General features: G+C 35.8%; 1 protein-coding gene across 7 annotated transcripts in view; it reads left to right on the forward strand.

The window, feature by feature from the left end:
* Positions 1–16,701, forward strand: part of JAKMIP1 (janus kinase and microtubule interacting protein 1) — a 162,408-nt gene that overhangs the window by 96,481 nt on the left and 49,226 nt on the right. For all 7 annotated transcript variants that reach the window (XM_027686781.1, XM_027686779.1, XM_027686780.1 and 4 more), the window contains 5 exons: positions 5,071–5,280; positions 5,970–6,089; positions 8,367–8,513; positions 9,101–9,241; positions 12,390–12,449. In XM_027686781.1, the coding sequence (XP_027542582.1) occupies positions 5,071–5,280; positions 5,970–6,089; positions 8,367–8,513; positions 9,101–9,241; positions 12,390–12,449 (678 nt within the window). The remainder of the gene's footprint in view (positions 1–5,070; positions 5,281–5,969; positions 6,090–8,366; positions 8,514–9,100; positions 9,242–12,389; positions 12,450–16,701) is intronic.

Genomic DNA, 16,701 nt, shown 5'->3' on the forward strand with positions numbered 1-16,701 from the left:
AGAAATCCAGTTATAGAGGTTGTAACTGACTACAATAATGACTTTTGAGAAAGATGTGAGAAACCTACTATCAGTAAGTTCTGGAATTTTCTGCCCGTTGGCATTTCTTGTATAATTTATCAAAACTTTTAATATATGCCTTGCCTGTGAAATTTAAACCCTTTGAAAAAAAATATGGAAAAAGCTAGGGGAAGAAAATATTGACCGTTGGTTTAGAAAAATTACACATTAAATTAAGAATAAGTCATATCTACCTGTGTCTATGAGCCTCAATACTCCACTGAATGGCTGTCATGTTTTGTCCCTTTTCCCCCTAAGGTTCCTAAATAAGCAGCAAACATTTATTTAACTAGCTGACCCTGTCTGGTGTAGGGAATGCTATGCACAACACTGGAATATTTCAATTCCTCCCTCCAGGTGGGCTTTCAACTTGGGATATTGTTGTTAGGTCTTAGTGTCCCTTTATAAATGTGAAAGGTGTTAATTCCATTTGGTTCAATCTTTACCTGCTTTTTTGCGTAGCATCTCCTTTTTGTTCTTGCTAGTAACCAGCGATTTCTCTAGTAACCAGCAATACCCTTCTGTCAAGATAACCCTATTTTCAGTGTCAGACATTTAGTATGAAGATTAATAATTAAACTTCTTCTGGAGAAGAGCACTGTAGAATTTTTTTCTGCAGTTGGCCAGGAGATGAATTTGACAAGGATGGTTAAAGAGGAAAGTCTTACACTTGGCAATGCAGCAGCTGGCTTTTTCCACTTTGGAAACTGAGTATGTCACTGGCTTGATAGATGTGGCTTTTAATTCCCTGGGAATTTCTCTTTCAAGTTTGTGCGAGGCTAAAGTTCCCCCAAAGGTCTCTGACTTTCTTTCACTGTAGCTATTGAAGTGTGGAATAATTGGCAGGGGATACTTTTTCCAGCGATTGGCTTGGTTTTCTTTCATGTTTGATAAATATTATTAGAAGACTCATTTCTGCTCATTTCTCTCAGCTATTAGGAGGCAGTTAGATACCTGTTCCTAGGAACCTGGGTAATTTTGACACAGGCTATAAACGCCAGCTCTTCTTGGCATAATTCGTATAGTGTCTGTATTCAGCACCTAACATATGATAGCACAAAACCCTTTAAGAACTGATACTTTAGAAAGCTCTAATTTTAACTAAGAGCTCCAGAGTTACTTATTCTACTCAAGGTGATTTCTCAGTCATTTCCCTCTGCATGTGCTTGTGAATGATCTTATTTTCTTTAAAATAGTCTTTCAGAGGATATTTCTGCTACTTTTCTTCTCAAGGCACATAATTGAAAACGTGTTCTAACCTCATGTTGCTCCACTGCCTTCCTATCACAGATTTTTTTGTATTGAATTGTACCATGCTTAATTGCATAAAAAAAAAAATCACCATTCTGAAGTCCTTTAAAATCTATACAAAACAGAATGTAAAAAAGTTCATATGACCTTGTTGTACTTTGCAGCTGCAAACAGTGGGCAAATTTGTTTTAGACTGAGAACAAATTTAAAACCAAAGCAGCCAGTTGGAAGGAATTTCTGGAATAATATATTTGATTTAACACAATACCTGTGATTCCAGTGTATGGATTGGGATCTCATTGTGCTAAATATGTTGGAAGAAAAGATGGTATCTTAGTGAGAGGTCTCAAACAAGTTGTAGTACAAGCAGGATCACACAAAAGCAGTGGTAGGAGATTAGTGCAATCAGGTTCCAGTTGCCACATGTTTTTCCTTCAAGTAGGAACAGTGCCATGGAGGGAAACATGAAAATGCTTCTTAATTTGATCAGCTGAAGTGTTTCTGTGCCTGAAAGCTTTCTTTCCAACTCTGTCACTTAGTCTAATAAAAAATATTACTTCTCTTTTAGACCGTGTAGATTCTTAGACAACCTTGGCTTTGATAGTGTTGCTTCCATAATATGTGCTTGATCAAAATAGCAAGCAGTAGGAAACCTTTATTAATCCATTTGGATTTTCATTTGCCTAATGGAAGATACTCTTCTCCCCACTAAAACAGAGGCATGTAATACATGGTATAATATACATACCTAATGCATACCTAATTATATTAGGCTGTTTTCCTTTACGTTGCCACCTTTTTTTTTTTTATTTCATGTAACAAAATATGGCTCCAGTGGTTCTGTAGTGGGACAGAACTGACACGGAGACTTTGAGCTTTTACAACTATTAGAATATATAAGATTAGGCTAAACTAAAGTCTTTTGTAAGTGGTTGACCTTTCTTCTATGGCTGCTTTTGTTCAGTTTAAACCTAAACCATCTTTTTCCTAGACTTATACCTCCTCTTTCATTACCTCCTGGGCCCTTGACCTGCCATCTCTCCCACGTGGAACCGAGGGATGTTGCATTGCTGTAAAATATTTCTCTTCCTTTTTTCTCCACTCTGGAGCAATTTGTATTCTCTGTTGAGAAAGCAGGCAGGGAGGATGAACAACTTTGCTCTGTACTGTACAAGTCTGTAAAAGTAGTAAGTTCTTTTGGTCAGGAATTGAGGTAAATTTAAGAAAATTGAGACATTAACTAGGTTGATGTAGTTACACCGGATAAAGGGTGTACCTGTTCCCTTGAAGACAGGAGAATTGTATTGATCCCAAGGCTTCTGAAACAGAACTTAGAGGTGTTCTTGATGCAGTTCTATTCATCTTTATCAGTTTGTGGTAAGTTGAGTTGCTTAGAAATTCTTTGTTCTGGTAGTTTGTGCTTATAAAAAAGTGCTGCTGCAATGTTCTGTGTATTTGTGTGTGTGCACACACGCAAATGTTTACAGAAGTAACTTAGAATAGATTTGTAGTCATTACAATTATATTGCAATTTTTAATTATTTTCAGTGTCTCAGAGATTTTTCTATTTGATTGGAACATGAGGTGTTTGGGTTTTTTTTTCTGAAAGTTTCACCACATGTAGATTTTATGGTGGGAAAAAGACTAGTAAGAAAAGCAGAGGAGAATTCTCTCTTCCCTAACCTCCACCCAGAGCCATGCTCTTTCCTGGCATTTCTCTCTTAATCTGTGTGAACTTGTGTGATCAATGGAAGTGTGCGAGGAGGGTGACACGGGCGCGACTGCACTGGTCACACCTGTTTCAAACGATCAGTTCAGCAAGTAGCAGACACATTGAGATTGTGCTTTCTTTTTTCTTCCAACTTAAAACATATGTCATTGCATTTACCATTTCAGTTGCAGAATTTTATAGAGTATGAAATATGCTACTAATTGGGTAACTGAAATTACAGCTGCCTATGTAAACTTGGGTCTTCTTCTGAAATGTGTGCCTCGCATGGACAAATTCCTGTGTCAGTTATATGGATGTTCAGTGCAAACACCTGTGTAACTGAAAGCGAAACTCTCCACAGTATTTAGTTACATGACATTTTTTCCTCCCGATGGCTCCCTGATAGATCAGTGTGCATGACAGATAGCATTCAGTAAATGAAGCAGCTGCCTAATTTTTGTCATTGTTGTTCACTGCACAGTCCCTCTGAAACTCTGCATGTTGCAAATTCTTCCATTAATAAAAACTGCATTCTTTTCCTGCAAGTCCTTTTTGGCATACTTGAAAGTCTCACAAATGCAAATTCACATACTGGGAAGTATTGTTTTTATTTACTGTGTGAGGAGTTGGGACCCAACAAATTTTCCACATGAGGAAAGAAATCTCCATCAGAACCAACCTTCATCAGTTCCAGTTAGAACTTAAAAGTAGTCTAGATCAGATTATTCACTTCAAATCTGACCTTTTTATCTTTGATCATGGTTCAGCCAGGCCATCTCCGGCCACTCAGATTCTTTACACAAATGCATTTCACGTGCTTTGTAGACTGTGAAAGGATTAAGGAAAGAATCCTGAAGAAGCAAATTGCATCCAATCATGTAATCTCATTGTGGTAATCCTGTACATCACTTGGACTGAACTATAAATTACTTCCAACACTTCCTTTTTTTTTTTAATCTTCTTTTTTCTTTTGGTGTAACTTGAAATAAAGGACTACTATGGATGTAGGACTATAATAAACAAGTGTATGATTTAATAAATTCATGATTTCATTTTATTTTTTCAAATAAGATTATAATAGTCTTATTTTCAAAATTCCATGGGTTTCTGTTGGCCAAGAAAACAGTTTTGTAAACTGAAAGAGATACAGCACAGTTCCAACAAATATATTGTAAATGGTTAACATTCTTTTTAAGAAATCTGTTTCTATAGTAACTGCTGCAGATTGTCGCTTCCTCTAGGATTTGGAATAGTACCAAAGTGAATTTAACACTGATGCTGTGAGGGACAAATCCTATGAGAGCTGCAGTAGATCACTGCGAGCAGTGTGCTTTATTTGGTATGGAGATGTATGAACACACAGTTCAGTAACCATAGAGGGTCTTTAAGAACTATTTCTTCCTACCCTTTATTCCAATGCTCTGTGTGCTTTTACTTTTTGCCTTCTGCACAAAGACTAGTCCTCGTTTGATCTTATAACAAGGGCACATAAAATACATAGGTATGCTTAAGATTTTCAGTTTTAATATTGTGTATTTATACACTACTAATTTTTAAATATCTGTGAAGAGATTTACCACGTGATTTTCACTAATAAAGAGGGAGTCAATATGGGGCAAATGTTTATGGCTCAAGCTTTGAAACAAAGCCCAGGTAAGTTTTAAAAGGTGTGTTCATCTTACCTTGTATTAGCCCTTTTCCTTCTGAAACGTAGTTAAGGGAGATTTTTCTTCTTACAGAAGTATGTATCCTCAGATGAAGTGGGTGTTTTCAGTGCTTATGTATTCTGTTTCACTGTATCTTTGCATCTGATTTCATTTGTCTCTTGAGTTGAAACCTTACCAAGCAAACTCATGATCAAGTGAAAGCTGAAACTTGTTTAAGGAGAGAGGAAAAGGCTTTAGAAGAGACATATTTTCTTTTTTTGGCAACCACAGTTTGGGTACTGATATAATTCTCACAGAAACAGAACTTTGTTTTTGCAAGTTTGTGGGTATGCAATCGGTGAGAAGTTACAGAAACTTCCTTCTTGCATTATTTCTTTCCAGATGGACGAGATAAAAGGCAAAGACAGGGTGATTCTAGCTCTGGAGAAAGACCTTGGTGTCCAGGCAGGCCATACACAGAAACTGCTCCTTCAGAAAGAAGCTTTGGATGAACAACTTGTCCAAGTGAAGGAGGCAGAACGATACCATAGTAGTCCTAAGAGAGAGCTTCCTGCAGGAGTAGGGGATATCACTGAACTCATGGGAAGTCCGGTAAGAAAATTGTTTTTTCTTCAAATGTTTGACACAGGATAATTGCTGCCTGGGTGTTCACACTGGGTTTGTGGTTACTTTTAAAATACTGCAAGGACCAATTAATGGTAAATGGCCCTGCACTGCAGTGTGGCGTTTCACTGATAATTTAGAAACTCCTTGGACCTCTTAAATTGCAAAGAATGTTGAAAAATATGTGGATATAGAACTTTTAGAATTTACATTGTGATCTCCAGCTGTGAACCCCAGTATTTCCTTACTATTTCATTACTTTAGGAATATTTTAACCATTGGCAAATAGGTACTCTACTTCTCAAAACTTGACCCATGTGATTTTAATCTGTGTCCTATACACTAGAATTGTTTTAGCTGAGAGTAAAGAATCTGGTGACAAGTAACCTATTATACATGAAATATTATTTATCTACTGTTTGGTTTTGGTGTTTTTTTTGATTTTTTTAAATTGTTAGACCTTTACATACATTTCACAAGCAGACACTGTTCTTGTAGCATGTTCACAGGATGTTATTGTTTAGTGTTTCAATTAGTTAGGGTAGGTTTTCCAGACACTGACGTACGAGTGTATTTTAAATTTACACAATCTACTTCCTAAACGATGATATTAAATTAAGGATAGTAAAGTATTTTTTAAAGATAATTTTATATGTCTCTATGTTTTTGATGTAAAGGAGCAGCATTTGGATGAACGAGATGTGCGGAGATTTCAGTTAAAAATCGCTGAACTGAATGCTGTAATAAGGAAGCTGGAAGACAGAAATACTCTCTTAGCAGATGAAAGAAATGAACTGGTAAATTAATTAGTAATAACACAGATGGTGACTGGGAGGGCATCTGTATAGCAAAAGATTTAATGTTGGAAAGTCAGTGTTATAAATAATTTACAAACTAGTTCTGTTGGTTTCAATCAATTATATCTAAATATAACAGAGATTTCTACAGAAATTCATTTTGTGGTCATAGAAGACATGGATGGAATCTTTCTTGTTCTTCAAAAATAAAAATGTACAAATTTATTTTAAGGTCATTGTAATCAAATTGATTGGTATCTTGCCTGTGGCACTGTGGAAGGATGTTGTGTAAAACATGCATAATCTATGCACTTAAATTACTTTATTAATATTTTTGAAATTTGACATTGTTTTTATGACAAGCTTATATTAGCTAGGAGTTAAAAAAGCTTTCTTGTGTTAGTGATGAAATATTTGCCATTTCTCAAGGGAAATCTCTTAAGTAGGTGAAATTATCCTGTGAGAGGGATAGTAACTTACAAAAGAAAGGATATGACATGAATTTTAAGAATGAATTTTATTAGCTTGCTACTTAATTGCTTGTACTGAGGTTAATGGTAAAACTCCCATTGACTGCAATGGGAGGTGAGTTTCACAACAGGAATTTTTACGCATGTCCTATAATGCCCTAATTCTAGTGGTGGTCGAAAAGATTTTTCATTCTAAATAGATGGAACCTATGTATCTGATTGTAAAATAATTCTATTATGCATGGTGAGGGCTGAAGTGGTGCCATATGTCAGCCCTATAGAGATGAGTGAAACATTGACATCTTTGTGAAACATTGACATCTTCCTCCTTGCTTTGTCAGACTTAGCTCTTCATGTTGAGATGAGAAGGCTTTGCTTTACAACAAAAGGACTTGATTTAGTTATGACATCTCAATGATTATCAGAAAATCTAATTCTTGAAATTTTCTTGTCCAACATCTTGCCTGAATCTATATTAATAAAGGTTGAACAATTGAACAACGCTAGACTAAATTTGAATGAATTTGGAACATAATTGTGTCTTTTTCATTCGACTTTTCATCTTTAAATAGTTTCATAGTCTAAACAGCCCATTCGCAGGCGAAAAATTGATTTCTGGTTAACAATTTAAGTTTCTTGGCATAAGGAGAACATGTGTTTTAGCCTGAGTATACTTTGCCGTTTTTCCTACTTAGCCTTGGTGTTTGTTGTTTTGGGTTTTTTCCCCTCAGTTTTCCTGTTACAGTTGCTTTTCTCTGCTCTGTACTCTCAAGAACATCTTGCCTTTTTTTCAAGATAATTCAGCCTCCTAATCCTTTCTGTGAGCATAAGTAATTCAAAACATCCCTGAAGAAATCTGAAGTACTTCAACATGTATACTTCAGATAGTGTCCCTCTAGATAGAGGGCATCTATGACTCAGTCAAGTGCTCTTCTTGATTCTTGAATTAGAGATGTAAGAAATATATTTTGGAAGAGTTATGGAGTAGGTTTTATCATATTGTGAGACAATATTACTTAAAATAATATCAGTAATATCAGTAAGGCCACGTGATTAAGCACTGTGAAAAATAATTGTCTTTTGAGAATGAAATAGACAAGCAAGTACTCAGTGAAATTATCTCAGGAAAAAGACTATCTTTTTCTCATTTCCAGTTAAAACTCAGTAAATTCAAAAATCTTTTGATTGGGAAAAAATAGATTTTTTTTTTCCAAACAAAGCAGCTCATTAAATAAAGAGGGTGAAATATTGAATACACACAAATACAAGGAAGAGCAGCAATTTGCTTTGTGTAATTGTCTAACATCGTAAAACCACAGGAACAAAATTGAGCAGCTTGAAAATGTCAGCAGAATGCTGAGATTGAATCTGTGCCCTCTGGCTGACTTTCTCATTGCTCTAATTACACATTAGGTGAAGGGTTTTTTAAAGTAGAGGAGGAAGAGTGTCCTTCTACTAAGGGATAATTAGTGAGAACAACTTGCTTAGAGACCTAGTTGGTCACAAGAAGCTTATATACATTGAGATGAATTTGTAAAGAAATCACTGTTGTGGATCATCATAAGTGCCTGCCAAGAGAAAAATTCAGTGACCAGATCTAGTGTTTTGGTAGACTGTAAAAAAAAGGCCATGCCTTATTAGTTTGGACTCCTGTAGTTCTTAGTTCAGCAGTAGTCTGTATCACATGCCACTTAGCAAAGGAGCTAAACTTTCTGAATGAAGAAAGGCAAGTGAAAACATAGCTATTTCTTCTTTCCTGTAGTGGTAAACTAAAGCTCAGCTAACTTTGCTCCTTTGCCATTTGCAGCTGAAACGCTCTCGGGAGACAGAAAGTCAGCTGAAGCCTTTGGTAGAAAAAAATAAAAGGATGAGCAAAAAAAATGATGATATGTTGCAAAGTATCCAGAGAATGGAAGAAAAAATAAAAAATCTATCAAGGGAAAATGTAGAACTGGTAAGTGATTGTCTCTGATGTCATATTATAAGAACACATTGTACACATCTACTTTCAGGTGGAAGTGCCTGTGAGGCTTTTATTCCAACTCAAACAGATCAGTCTCCACAGTGGGATGGTGCAAGTGTCAAATACAGACAATGCAACTGAATATTCATATTCTAAATTCAGAGTGGCATGTGCTCTGTGTTGTATAAATTCACAGTGATTAAGGAAAAGGATCACAGATAGAGAAAATGTTTTGCAGGCGATAAAAAGTTATGAATAAAAATCAGCTTTAATAAATACTGCTTTTATGATTAGAAGTCAGAACTGAATTTGAGTGCATGATCTGTGCTAGATCATTGAGTTAACTTCTCCGCTAATTTTTCTTTGTACTTTGATTCTGTTTTAAAATATCTTATGTAAGGGATTAACACTAAGGCATACAGAATGTGTATTTTTTTTGGTTGAAAGAGGCCTTGTGTTGTAATGGAGCATGCACTGATTAATCCAAAGAATTCTTGATTGCTACATCACACCTGAGAATTTTTCTCTAGTTACAGCAAGACACTTTAGAATATTCTTTTGTTGGGTTTTTTTTGTAGAAAGAGAAGTTATCTGCACAACCAGCGCTGAAGAGGCACACATCCTTGAATGATCTCAGCAGCACACGAGAGGAACAAGAAATTGAATTCCTTAGACTGCAAGTCAAAGAACAACAGCATGTTATTGATGATCTCACAGTGGTAATGTTCATGACTGGTATACACATGTGCATGCACACACATCTATAGGCAAGCTAAAGATGTGAGAGGAATGTCTTAAGTCCAGTTGTAGTAGTAATACAGAAATAGTTTTTTGATGTCAAAGGGTTCTTGTTATTTCTCAGGTAGTGAATGAATTTCTTTGGAATGTGTATGAATCTTTGTATTACAAAATATTTACCTATTATGAGCTGCTCATGAAGAAAGTGCATCATCATTCCATTATTTACTTGCCAAATTGGGTGCCAACAACTGAGAAACTTGAGGAAAGGACACTTTCCAAAACTTTATGACTAAAATGTGTTGGATGTAAATCCTGGTGCAAACCCAAGCACTAGAACTTCTCCTGAAAGAAAGGAGCATGCATGATGGCAATAATTTCCCCTGGCTAAGCATCTCTAACTGAGCTGGCCACACTGGCTGTCCTTGTAACAAATGGGGAGCAATATGTGCGGTTCATCAAACCAAAGGTAGCAACGTGATTTAGCGTTAGAGTTGCACAGCTGCTACCTTCTGACTCTGATGGTTTCTTAAGGTGATGCTCATAGATGTTTGCACTATTTGATCAGGAATGTTTCAAGTTGTGTTAGAGGTGTCTAGTGCTATTAAGTGCAATTTATGATACCCCCTTCTGGTGCTGGCAGAAATTCTGTATCATCTCTGAGAGACCTTTGCCCTTCTGGAGCAGCATCTGGAACTCAGGCGCACTCAGACATCTCAAATGGCACTACTGACAGTTACAAAATGATAAAGAGAATTTAAGAGCATTCTGTCTAAATAGAAAATGAAAAAATTGGATGCAGCTTTGAAAATAAAAATAGAGGATCCTAAAAGATAAAACAACAAGATGTGTTACTGCTGTATCTGGAACATTGTCTCTATTCTTGGCAGTTCCCTGAGATTTTGACCCAGGATTTTTCTCTGAAATCAGTGCCGAAGGTTGATGTCTGAGTGCATTCTCCAGTGGCACAGTGTTCCAAGCAGTAGGATGTTACTCAGGCACTCTGATGTAGGGCCTAGTTCACAAAGCAATGCTGCTTTACCTTCCAAATACAACTGTGCAGGCAGGGACCGTGATATGATATTAAATGTGCAGTATATGGCAGATATAACCTCTCTTATATTTCAGTGTAAAGTGGGTATGAAAGGACTCTCTTTTTACTGTCTCAGATAGTGATGTGAGGAAATATAATGTATCCTGACTGGTCAAATAATATTAACTTGTGTTTAGTGTGAAAGTAAAATAAATAAATATTTTAAACTATGGTTTCATTTTTACTGTTTTTCCTATTTACAGATACTATTCCACTTGCAGAAATAAGTAAAATTATTAACTAGGATACTGCTTTGGTTGGCAGTACAAACTAATTGAGGTTTTGCCTTCTATGTGAATGCAGTGGAATTCTGCACTTCATTATGCTTTTAAGCTATCATTTCTGGCCCAAACTACACCTCTACAGAATAAAAATGTATCATAGTTATCAAGAATGACTCAAATGTCCCATACCTGATTAATATAAAAATCATCAGCTTAACTCCAGCTGAGACCAATATGATACAGAGAAATAAGAACATTAGTCTTAGGCAATAGGGCTGTCTGAACTGATTAACAGTGTCCTCTGTTGGATATCTTCGATGCTGTTGAAACCATGCCAACTTGACTTCTCCCACAATAGTGGTGTTCTGGTTAATTCTTAAAAGGAAAGCTATCAAGGGAAACTTAGATGATTGCAAAATATGGTGGTGGCTTTTAATTGGCATTATTATTGTTCTGGTAGCTTGATGTATTATTGAGATAGTAAATTAATCAGTCTTCTTACAAACAAGATTAGAAACAGGAAGGACTGGAGTTTTGGAAGTGTTTGTTCATTCTGCACTGAAGTGAGATGAGAGGAAAGTCCATCTGTTTGGACACCTGCTTGGGAGGCAGGAGACCCTTGTTAACGTGCCTTAACCAGGTACCTGAGAAGACAGGATTTTTGCTCAACAGTATAAAATTCAACTGTTTGATTTTGACTTTAGCTTAAATTATTATATTATTCTACAGCATGAAATACCTGCACCATTCTACCTTGATAGTCATTACTTTTCCTATTTTTCAAACCACATGTATTCAAACTGCTATATAAGTTGCTGTGCTTTTCTCAATTATTTTTTTTTTCCAAAACTTCATTCCTGAAACAATGTGCTGATAATTAATTGTATTGTATTTTCCACTGGGAGCTTCCTATTTGTCCAGTTTCTGAACTGAATGTAAAGCAAATAACTCTGAATAGAAAAATACCACGTAGTGAGCAATAACTGCTAGCGAAGCACTTGGAACTGCAATCAGTCTTTTAAAAACAGAGGTGCTGCAAACAAAGATGCAGAGATAAGGAAAGAATCAGGAAAAAAAACAAGAAGACAGAGCACCTGCCTCCTGTGTTGTTGGGGTTTTTTTGCTTGCTCCTTTGCATTTTTTTTTACCTTCTCTTCTTCCTCTTCTCCTTTGGAATTCAAAGCAGTATTCTTGGATTTAGATGTACATAAGTCTTGCATTTCCAGTCACAACCTCCTCGTGTTATGGTACAGTTAATTGTGAACTTGCACCGAAGTCTCACTAGATAAAAGACACTGACTAAGTTGACAGACTGAGAATGTCTTTGGATTTGAGACTTTTGGCCTACAAGGATAAGTCACATATAACACTGCTTATGTATGCTCGTGTATCAGAGTATGCCTGATACAATGACTGGTAATTACTAAGACTGGACTAATTTTTGGCTACAGACCTGCTTCTTCAGGATGGTTGAACACTGGAGTGAGACTGTGAATTCTGTTTCCATAGTGAGCTTCTTGGTAAAAGAGTCAAAGGAACTTTCAGAAATCTGTGCCCAGTATTTAACAAAGCCTTTTCTTGCCAACTTCCCATCAAATGCTTGAAGGATGTGGCTGAAGGTTTGTTTGCTACAGGGATAAAGCTGCAGTACAGGGTGATGTTCTGTCAACACAGCGTTATTCAAAAGGATAAAGACATTGTGTTAGCTTTACCATAGGCTTTAAGAAAATGTTAATGACATTTCTTTGTGTTAGACATATCTAAGTGTAGTTTTAAAACAAACCCATACCAAAATGTTCTCTTTCCTTCTAGGAAAGAGAACGGTTATTGCGGTCTAAAAAACAGAGGAGGAAAAGTCTGAAGCCTCCAAAGGTGAGCAAACCTTCGGTTTTTAATGCATTTCTGTTGTTGTGAACAACACCTGTTTCAAATACCGCCTGAATTTAAAGCTCTACTTAATGGGAAAAAAAACATATAATTCTTCAGTTTTCTCTGGTGAGTGCTTAATTTTTTTAGGATAATTCAGGAGCTGCAAGTTTTGTACTGCACACAAGTGATGTTGTTTTGGGGTTTGTTTTAAACAAACAGTAAAATTACACTTTTAGCCACTGTAGCCTGAATATTCAAGTGGCTTAAGGCCTTGATGACCCAATGACTTGAAACAACAAACATTTCAAAGGACAAATGCTCAGTCCTTTTACAAGAACATACACCCTTTAAACTACCAACATAGTGCTTAATCACAGTTGAAAACTTTGACTCATGCTAGGGATGTTAATGAACTCATATTTTTGTATGTGATATATAAATAGTAAGAAGATTCCAACGACTCTGCTCTACAATACAAAGTACAAGAGAAAAATTTAGATTGTAGAAACAGGAAAGTTTTGCTTTGGAACGTACCTTCAATGTTTATTGTAACATGTGCTTAAAGTAATTAATTTGCTGAAAATTTTTTTTTGTGAAGTTGAACATTAGCAACCTGGAGCATGTGATGGGAGGGAAATGGGGTAAGAGGGAAAAAATGGAAGTGAAGAGTGGAGATATCATTATGATTTATATGGTAGCTTAAGATACATGTCATAAATGGGTGCCTGTTGTCAGTGTGTTCTGCATAGTCTATTCCTGGTGACCTCCAGGTGGTGCTTTTTTATTGCTCTGCATTCTCTTAATGCCTGTATTCTGAAAAATGCATTCTTTGGGATTCTCTGTTTCACTGGTAATGTCTTGAAGTTTTTCTTCTAATAATGGTGTGTCTTTTAGATGGTAAAAAAGAAAAATTCAAAAGTAACAGCAGATCTTGCCAAATATATTTGCAGCAACCATAAACCATTCTTTCTTGGTGTAGTATAACTGGAAGTTTGTGTGTTGAAAGCAATTTTTAAAAAAGTATGTTAAATCATATATATATGTATGTAACTTATACTGTACTTTTTATAGTCCTCTCCAATAATTAGCTTTTATCTGACTTTAAGTTAAATGTATAGGATCTTTAGCTAAATTGTGAAGTTCCTAATTAAGTGAACTAGTTAGTTTAATTTTTAGGCACTGATAACTGGTGGTGCTTATTTCTATAGGCTGAAAACTTCAATAAATATGCATTTATATCTTAAAAATCTATGTTACTAGAACTTCAGCTGATGTAGACTCTGTACCTTTTCCTTTTACCTTTTTTGTCTTGAGCAACCTGATGCTTTTGTTGTGTCTTCTTTTCCTTATTGAACAAAACAAGAGTTGAACAACATGAGGATTGGAGAGAATGTGCATGATACCATTAAAAAAATTGTGGCAGTGCTGTTCTTTGTGGGCTAAGAGTACTATAACTGGGGGAGTTCTGCAGAGTTTACTGCAGAATGAGCAGCAGAGTTAGTAGGGGTGTACTTCTTGTTTAGGATATGATAGATACTTCAGAAAGAACGAATTAACCAGTAACACAGTCTTCCTACAGTTTTTTCTTTAAACAATCTCTGTAGAATGAGCTCATCTCTTACTCAGATGAGCTGTTGAGATTGTACCATCATCTTCTCCAATGTTACAGCCTCTTTTAAGAATCCAGACGAAAATGGTAAAATTCATTTAACCAACCATTGCAAATGTTTGTTAGATGTCATTAATGGATGTGAGATACAGACATCTCACTCTGGGCTAAATGTTAGCATTAAACGGTTGGAAGTAGATACGTAAACAGGCTGTATGAGTTTTGTCCTAAAATTGCCTGTTTCTCTCCATGGATTATAAAAGCAGTCTAAGATGAGTTGCTCTATATATAGATGTGCACAGCGTAAGTGTATTTCTTTCTATGATCTGTGTAATATCTTTATACGATAAGATGACATAACTCGTATAGAATAGTAGTGAAATTATGGATGTATCTGTCCCAGCCAAACACTCAAAATAAGAAATTACTGATCTAAATCTTTGGCTTTGCTTTTCTAGGGATTGTTAAATGCAAAATTAGCATTAACACAGTGAATTATCAAGTTGGGCTGTGGAGTTGTATATATTTCCAGATGTGTCTGGAAAATTGAAAGATGAAATAACTCATGAGAGTAAGATTTCATGAAAGTGGTCAGATAAGCTCGGACTGGAAGGTATAGAAAGAATCATTTTTTGTTCTAATAACCAGGAACTCGGCGCACAGGGTGAAGATTTGCACTCATCTACTGTTGCAGCTTCTCCTAAACAAACACTTCTACACTCCAGCTTCTTTCATTTCTGAGGTACTCTGACTGCACAGTGCCTGTGGTTGTTCCTCATATGAGTATTTTCCTGACAGTGATTCCTGTTATCTGGAACAGGATCCATGGCATGTCTTTCTCCATCCTTGGTACAGCTTGTGTGAATGATCTACCAGGCCAGTCCAGTAGCCTTTACAGCCCTGAACACCAGTTCAGCTGAAAAGTTTTTGAAAATTTTAATTTTATGCTCTTGTTTTGTTTTTTACTCTTGTAATTAGTTGGCTGTGTTATTTCTGGAGCTCTGTGGGCGCACTAGGTTACCGTTGCTAGTGTAGCTTTGACTGAGCACTCTTTTAATTCCCAGTGGGGCATAGGAGTCCATGCAACACTGCTGGCAACTGGCTCTGGTTCCCGGAGGAAAGGAGCGGCCAGGTGGGATGGGCTTTATAACCTCTGTGCTTGCAAGGTGTTTAGAGGAGTAATGTAGCAACTCTGCATAGGCAGGTACTGAAGGACAGTTTTTTCTGAGGTGAAGCAGCCTAAACTGGTGGAGGTTTATTTGGATTTTTTATGTTAATGGGCCATTGGACTTGCTAGGGAAAAAATTGTGATTCACCAGGTGAATCTTTTGCTGTTTAAAGCACGATTTTTTTCAAGGAGCTTCTTTTTTTCCCATTTTTTGTGGTGAAATAACTTAAGAAACTTCAGAAACAGTATTTTTTTATGTTTTGTTTATTTTTGACATGTAGAATGGAGTTACAGTGATTTCATGACTGATGGAGTCATGCATTTAAAATAAGACATATTTGCCCAGCTTGTTTGAAAAGTGCAGAACTCTATGGATTTATGTCTTTGTTTAAACTTTAATAAATAAACTGTATTCGTGGTAGTGGAAAGACTGCACACTGGTGTGATGGGGTTCATATTTCTTGTTTTATATTTTTCTTTTTTTCTCTGCCTCTGTGCTTTGGTGTGCCTGTATTTTTCTGGCTGCCAAGAAATGACATATAAGCATGAAGGTAAGAAGTTACTGATTAGCACATCTGATTGCATTACAAGGAAATATATCTCAGATCATTTTTATCATGTTCAATTAAGTACTTGAAAATGAGATATTTAAATGTAAAATGAAACTACTTTAGCAACAGAGAAATCAGATTATATTGAAATTTGCATATAATGCAGTCTATGTGTCACTATTGATTTATAGCATTGTAAACTTTGATGTTTACTGAGCACCATACTTCAGTAGAAGCACTAATACTTGAGTTATAAAAACCTAATGCATAATTTTACTTTAAAATTATGTGAAAACACATATAAATCTACATGAGTAATACTTGCTATTAAAGGCATGGCAGTAGTAAGTGGAAATTAGGGTTCAAATCAGAATTTTTCGGTAATTTACATTACTATTTTCTCAGTTAAGACCTTATGATTTAGAAATAACAAATGTATATAACAAATCAATATAAAAGAATCTCTAAGTCGTTGAGAAACTTTTAAGAAAAGTTTGAATGAAACCTGAATTTACATAGTTTATAGTTAAAAAAATCCGAATATAGTATGTTTCTATATACTTTTCAAAGATTATTGTGATTCAGCTTTTGAGCCATGTGTGAAATCTGCCCTGGAGTTGGTGTATTTATTGATGCCCTAGTATTTATTACAGTGTTTATCAACAACTGTATGACTCAGACATCTTTTTTTCCCATTTTTTCTCTCTCTGCAGCTGTTCCCTTGCCATTTGTTAATTTGTTCTGGTTTTGCTGTAAATCAGTTGTTGTAACTAGTTACTTCATATACTAGATGATCAACAATAAACACTGCTCTTTTGTAATTATGTTAAGAAGCAATTCATACATGTGCAAGAAATATACAATGGCTAAATACCTTATCTCTAATGCCATGGAAAGTGTCTGCTCCACAGTGATAAATGTATAGAA

The sequence above is a fragment of the Neopelma chrysocephalum genome, unplaced genomic scaffold (genome assembly GCF_003984885.1).
Source record: "Neopelma chrysocephalum unplaced genomic scaffold, ASM398488v2 Primary Assembly neopelma1_71, whole genome shotgun sequence".
NCBI lineage: Eukaryota > Metazoa > Chordata > Aves > Passeriformes > Pipridae > Neopelma > Neopelma chrysocephalum.